The 7,500-nt window shown below is 46.0% G+C and overlaps 1 protein-coding gene across 3 annotated transcripts in view; it reads right to left on the bottom strand.

The window, feature by feature from the left end:
• fat3a (FAT atypical cadherin 3a) overlaps window positions 1-7,500 on the bottom strand; it is a 42,435-nt gene that overhangs the window by 24,627 nt on the left and 10,308 nt on the right. For 2 of the 3 annotated variants that reach the window (XM_063017279.1, XM_063017281.1), the window contains exons 2-6: window positions 6,190-6,308; window positions 5,834-6,032; window positions 4,353-4,414; window positions 3,685-4,002; window positions 3,380-3,593 (exon numbers count right to left, since the gene is read on the bottom strand). In XM_063017279.1, coding sequence (XP_062873349.1) covers window positions 3,380-3,593; window positions 3,685-4,002; window positions 4,353-4,414; window positions 5,834-6,032; window positions 6,190-6,308 — 912 coding nt within the window. Of the gene's footprint in view, window positions 54-3,379; window positions 3,594-3,684; window positions 4,003-4,352; window positions 4,415-5,833; window positions 6,033-6,189; window positions 6,309-7,500 lie in introns of all 3 variants that reach the window. The other variant, XM_063017280.1, reaches the window with a different exon arrangement.

The raw sequence follows: 7,500 nt of genomic DNA, 5'->3' as shown, positions 1-7,500 counted from the left end.
GGAGCCACAAGCGTTCTGGAGCATAAAGAAGGTCTCGCGGGCGTGGCGGGGACCTTCCCGAAAGCGTTGAGGAGGAAAAGAGAGGGAAACAAAGAGAGAGTTGGAAGGAGAGGAGGAGTAAAGGAGGACGGACGATGGATCAGAGAGAATATCGAGACTGAAGCACGAGCAGCGGAGGTGATCAGAGCAACACAGCATGCATGGTGCATTATGGGTAATGTAGTTTATCAGACTAACACAGAAATGAGCCAAAACATCACCAACAGCTCACAACTACAGTCAGATTTATGAGGGTTATGAAGTTGTGACACCCTGTATATACACATATATACAGTACACATATACATATATACGTTCATATAGATACAATATACGGTCCAAAGTATCAGGACGCCCCGTCTAATGACTGAACTCATGTGTTTCAGCAACAACAGCTACTAACATTCATTCATTTATTTTTTTATCCACTTATCCAATCAGGGTCGCGGGGGGCGGAGCCTATCCCAGCTTTTCAATGGGCGCAAGGGCACCAGTCCATCACAGGGCAAACACACACACACACCCATTCACTTATAGGGTAATTCAGTATCTCCAATTAACCTGACTGCACGTTTTTGGACTGTGGGAGGAAACCGGAGCTCCCAGAGGAAACCCACACAGACACGGGGAGAACATGCAAACTCCACACAGAAAGGACCCGGACCGCTCCACCTGGGGATCGAACCCAGGACCTTCTTGCTGTGAGGCGACAGCGCTACCCACCGAGCCACCGTACCGCCCCAGCTACTAACAGCTGTAATAAATCAATCATATAAAGAAAATGACCTGCCTCCTTTATAAACAGCAACAGTTTAGGGAAGGCCCGTTCTGGTTCCAGCCTGAGCGAGCTCTATTTACTATTTATATATTATTTATTAGGATTGTAACGTCATTGTTTACACACTGTGGTTCCATTCATGGCAGGACAGGTAGTTACTGCTCACACAAGATTCATCAGTTCAAGTTTTATATCTCCAATTCACCTCACGTACACGCCTTTGTACTGTGGGAGGAAACCCACACAGACACGGGGAGAACATGCCAAACTCCACATAGAAAAGGACCTAGACTTTCACGCCGAGAGGCAACAGCGCTACCCACCGAACCACCCAAAAGTCACAAAACCTGAACCCCCTGAGCAACAGAATAAAGTTACATAAGTATAATCATTCATTCATTCACTGTCTGTTTATCCTGGTCAGGGTCGCGGTGGGTGCAATTCACTTGGGAGAAGGTTGGAAACACCCTGGACAGGTCGATGGTCCATCACAGGGCAAATATACACACACCTAGGATGAATTTGGAATCTTTACTCTTCAGTTATCCTGACTGCACATCTTTGGACACGGGGAGAACATGCAAAACAACACACAGAAAGGATCCGGACCGCTCTATCTGGGAATCGAACCCAGGACCTTCTTGCTGTGAGGGAACAGTGCTACCCACCGAGCCACCCCAAACGAGCTTAACAACCAAGAAGCTCCAGCGTCCTGCACAGAGCCCTGAGCTCAGCCCCACTCAACAGCTCTGGGATGAACCGGAACACCGACTGAGCGAATCAGCGCCCAGCCAGACACATACAAACGCTGTCATCTATTGTACTACTGAAGAGGCACAAATTCCCACAGTCTTGAGCAAAGCTTTTCAGAAGAGCAGCAGAGGAAGACATAAAGGTCACTCAGGTTTAATACAGTTCGTTTCTGGAACAGGACGTATGACAAGCTCACCATCAGGCGTCCGAATACTTTTGGCCACACAGTGTAAACAGAGAGATGGCTGGATGATGAACCCACTCAATTAAAATAGAATTAAAATAGAATTAAAACGTCCTTTCTTCTATAATCACACACAAGCGCTTATTAAATGATCCTAATGAAATGACATGGTAATTACCTGATTCATTACACACACTTATACCCACCCTAATCGTCATGGGAACAAGGCGATGGAGGCGATCGCTATGGGAACCATGGACCGACACACACACAGCGTCCGGCACAATCTGACCTCACACTGCGCTGATGTGATCACATGACTGCACCATCGCATTAGCGTTGGTATGTGATATAAAACATCACACAGTTTAGATGTGTTCAGGTTCTAATCCCGTTCCGCTCATGCTGACCCCTTCTAATGAACTCAGGTGTGTCAGACACGCCCACTGCTGACAGGTGTATACATTCCATTACATAAGATAAATCATTTCCTGTTCCAGTGTAACTGTACACCTGTAGTACCTGTACATCTGTAGTTCCTGTACACCTGTAGTACCTGTACATCTGTAGTACCTGTACATCTGTAGTTCCTGTACACCTGTAGTACTTGTACACCTGTAGTACCTGTACACCTGTAGTACCTGTACATCTGTAGTTCCTGTACACCTGTAGTACCTGTACATCTGTAGTTCCTGTACACCTGTAGTACCTGTACACCTGTAGTTCCTGTACATCTGTAGTACCTGTACATCTGTAGTTCCTGTACACCTGTAGTACCTGTACACCTGTAGTACTTGTACACCTGTAGTACCTGTACACCTGTAGTACCTGTACACCTGTAGTACCTGTACATCTGTAGTTCCTGTACACCTGTAGTACCTGTACATCTGTAGTTCCTGTACACCTGTAGTACCTGTACATCTGTAGTTCCTGTACACCTGTAGTACCTGTACATCTGTAGTTCCTGTACACCTGTAGTCCCTGTACACCTGTAGTACCTGTACACCTGTAGTTCCTGTACACCTGTAGTACTTGTACACCTGTAGTTCCTGTACACCTGTAGTACTTGTACATCTGTAGTTCCTGTACACCTGTAGTACCTGTACATCTGTAGTACCTGTACATCTGTAGTTCCTGTACACCTGTAGTACCTGTACACCTGTAGTACTTGTACACCTGTAGTACCTGTACACCTGAAGTACCTGTACACCTGTAGTACCTGTACATATGTAGTTCCTGTACACCTGTAGTACCTGTACATCTGTAGTTCCTGTACACCTGTAGTCCCTGTACACCTGTAGTACCTGTACATCTGTAGTCCCTGTACACCTGTAGTACCTGTACATCTGTAGTTCCTGTACACCTGTAGTACCTGTACATCTGTAGTTCCTGTACACCTGTAGTTCCTGTACACCTGTAGTACCTGTACACCTGTAGTACTTGTACACCTGTAGTTCCTGTACACCTGTAGTACCTGTACACCTGTAGTTCCTGTACACCTGTGGTACCTGTACACCTGTAGTACCTGTACACCTGTAGTACTTGTACACCTGTACACCTGTAGTACTTGTACACCTGTAAACTGCGTTCTATAACTAAAACACACATTTGTACTTTTCACTCACCTGTAATATCAAACCACAGAGGGGCGGGGCCTTGCTGCCGAGCCGAGACCACGCCCACTATGTCTGCCACTTTTTCGCTCTCGACCACAGTAAAGTTGTACAGCGCCTCATCAAAAGCCAGGGGCGTGGCGGCGGGTGCAGGACGCCGGATCCACTCGATGTGCAAACGAGCCGTCGCCCAGCGCTGAGGCCGCCCGTTATCCACCGCCTTCACCTGAGGTCAGAGGTGGTTACCAGGACGTTACTACGGATACGTTTAGCACATTACACACCATCCTGCGTGATGTGAGAGGGGCGTGGCGTACCGTGAGGATGTCGTAGGTCCCGGCGGGGAACTGCTTCCTGGGCGAGGTCACCAGTCCCGTCCTGGGGTCGATGTGGAACTTGCCGTCCTCGTTGCCGTCGGCGATGCTGTAGGTGAGCTCGGCGTTGGAGCCGTGGTCGGCGTCCGAGGCGAAGACGCGGTAAATGACCCCGCCCCTCTGTCTCCGCCCACGCTCAGGTAGGCGCACCTGGTAGAGCTTCTCTGGGAACACAGGCTTGTTATCGTTCACGTCCAGGACCTGGATCACCACCCAGACGGTGGACTGGCGTGGAGACGCTCCTCCGTCCGATACGGTCACCTGCGCTCAGACAGACGGGGAGCTTGTTAGCTTATTACACTAGTAATCAGAAGGTTGCCGGTTCAAGCCCTTAACCCCTTTATTTGCTCAAATTATATTTAGTCATAACTGTAAGATAGATAAAGGCGTCCGCTAAATACTGCAAATGAAACACTGAATATGTGTGTGTGTGAGTTTGTGTGAGTGTGTGTGTGTGTGTGTGTGTGTGTGTGAGTGTGTGTGTGTGTGTGTGTGTGAGTGTGTGTGTGTGTGTGTGTGAGTGTGTGTGTGTGTGTGTGTGTGTGTGTGTGTGTGTGAGTGTGTGTGTGTGTGTGTGTGTGTGTGTGAGTGTGTGTGTGTGTGTGTGTTACCTCGAGTACATGTTCTGCTTGCTGTTCTCGGTCCAGTTTCCGAGCAGTCGTCGTTATGAGACCTGAAACAACACACACACACACACACACACAAACACACACACACACACTTTACTTTAAAGGTCTTAACGTCAAACCTCTGTTCTTATTGCCATGGTAACCGGCAGCTCAATTACAGACCTGAACGGTGTGTGTGGAGTGATTAAAGTAGCTGGAGCAAACAGGAACCACACAGGTAAACACACACACACACACACACACACACACACACTTGTGTACAGTGAGTGTGTGTGTTTTTGCGCATCTGTGCATCTGTGTGAGTGTGAGTGTGTGTGTGTGTGTGTGGAACAGCTGCACTGAGTAGCATTTGCATACTAATTAAAGTGAGGAAAGATTGGAGACAGTTAACTAGAATAACAATAAGAACACACACACACACACCTACACCTACACACACACACACCTATACACACACACACCTATACACACACACACACACTTATATACACACGCACACATCTTCACATATACATACACACACACCTATACACACACATACACACACACACACACACACACCTATACACACACACCTATGTGTGTGTGTGTGTGTGTGTGTGTGTGTGTGTGTGTGTGTGAGAGAGAGAGAAGTCATGTTGGTAATTGTTTTAGTGACTGGGATGATTTACAGTGTGTGTGTTTGTGTGTGTGTGTGTGTGTGTGTGTGTTTAAACAGAGTGATTTACAGCAGACACACACACACACACACACACACACACACTCTAACAGTGCTGTGTTTATGTTACTCATGGATGGCTTCACGTACACTAAACTTCAGCGAATACGCAGTGGAAGCTTTCACAGCTCTCGCTCCGACACATCGACCTTTCCTCCTCCGCCGCCCAGCGTTTTTAATTAGGACCCGCTGTTCCTGCTGGGCACGCCGCAGGGAATTATGGGTAAAGTCGAGTGCCTGAGGCTGCGATATCGACTCATCAATCAACACCGGCTCACCAACCGATCGATCAATCAGATTTTACTTGTGAAGTCTTTTTTAATGCGTTTTCTTCCTAATTTAGTCATATCTGATTCCCCTGTACTGCTGCAGAGCTCCACTCCTGACTGAGGAAGGTCGTGACTAACACACGCCCCCTCCCACACATGTGCAGCACAGACCGCTTCTTTTCCCCTGCACCAGAGTTCATACGGAGATCCAGATCAAGCACGGAGAGTCACGCACTGATCTCCACTATCCCCCGTCTCAGTGTAGTGCAGAGGGTGTAACTGCAGCACTTATGATGAATCCCCTCCGGTGCTCCCACCCTCAGACCCACATTTAAGGCATTAAGGCTTATTAATATGTAACTTCTCACCCTTCACAGCTGTTTTGGAGTGTGTCTATAAGAATTTGTGCCCGTTCCACCAAAAAAAGCATTGTGTTGTCGTAGCTGATGGTGAAACAATAGTAAACATGCTCTCACCGGTACGTGGGTTGATGGTGAAGAAGTTCTGTGGGTTGCCGCTGACGATGCGGAATGAGAGACGGGGATCAGTTGTCGTAGCGTCAGGGTCCTGGGCGTGAATCTGCACCACCGACGTGTCTTTGGGTGAGTTCTCAGAAACTGAGGCGTGGTACATGGGCTCTGAGGTGAGGGGGGCGTTGTCGTTTACATCCTCCACCTGATACACACGCACACACACACACACACACACACACACACAAGCATAAAGACAATAGTAAACACACACGCACAAGCATACACATGATAGTAAACACACACAACCATAAACACAAGAGTAAACACACACACACACACTCGTTATATCGCATACACACCTGGATGTAGACCTGAAGTGCAGCTGACTGAGGCACCACGCCCAGATCCGTAGCATAAACTGTCAGCCAATAGGAATCCTGCGTCTCACGATCCAGCAGATCCGTCGTGTAGATCACTCCTGCACACACACAGACACACGTGTACATTAAAACATGCATTTATGTATGTATTAATCTTTGATTATGCAGCCAGGCTGGACTGGCACCCTTTACCGAGTGCTCCTGCCTTGCGACCAGTGTTTCCCAGTGAAAAGGACACACTGTGACTCTGACCAGGATAAAACAGTAGATTAGAATGAAAATATTACATAGAAATCAGGGCATCACACACTTAATTATACTCACACATACGAGCTCTTATTTACTTATTTTATTTACTGTAAACAAACTGACCGACTGAAAGAGTCACAGAACTTGATAATGCTGGATTAAAATAAAAACATATCACTTATGTTTTATAAATACATAAAAACACTTTTTTGGCACCAGAAAGTGCAGCTAGAAAACCGAGAGCTAAAATGCTAAAACATTTTGGCTACATTAGTTAGCCTTAACAGTTTAGTTAGCTTGAAAAGTCATTTAAATCTATTATTATAACTGATAATGTAAAAGCTGTGATTATAAAAATGAGATAAAATGTTTAGAATATTAATATTTATCACAAATAGTTCGTGTGAGAGGAAATTCCACCGCAAATACGCTTAGCATCGAGCGCTAATAAAACCTCTGTGAGCGCTAGCATCTCCACATTTTGTAGTTTCTAATTCTACTCAGAAACGTTCACAAAGTGGTGAAAACAACAAAGCTGTATCATTATTATATTCTTATATTATTACTATCTTATAAATACCTGATTTAAATGCACAGAAACCGCAACAAACTGAAGAGAAGAGAAATTTCCAGAAGGTTCCTCAGAAAAACGGTTAGCATGTTGCTAATAAGGCTAATATGATTGTATATTCTGTATTCTTTTATATTGTTTTCTTTAGCATGTAGCATCCACATACTTCATTAATGTGGATTATTAGCCACTTATTTATCCATTCATTATAATGTTTTACCACTGCTTTAACCTGGTCAGGGTCGTGGTGGGTCCTGTTTCACAGTAGCGCAGCCCAGACATTTACATTTTTAGCCAAAGCAACTTACATTTGTAACAGTATGCAAACCAAGCAAATGCAAGTTAAGGGCCCAACAGTGGCAACGTGGCAAAGGTGGGGCTTGAACCAGCAACCTTATGATTACTAGTCCATCTACTGTTTCTCTGATTTAATGGTGGTGATGAAGAAACTGAGCTGCTAACGTAACAGT

This window comes from Trichomycterus rosablanca, chromosome 20 (assembly GCF_030014385.1).
Source record: "Trichomycterus rosablanca isolate fTriRos1 chromosome 20, fTriRos1.hap1, whole genome shotgun sequence".
Lineage (NCBI taxonomy): Eukaryota > Metazoa > Chordata > Actinopteri > Siluriformes > Trichomycteridae > Trichomycterus > Trichomycterus rosablanca.
The sequence above is the reverse complement of the archived record's forward strand: the minus strand, read 5'-3'. Positions and strand labels throughout refer to the sequence as shown.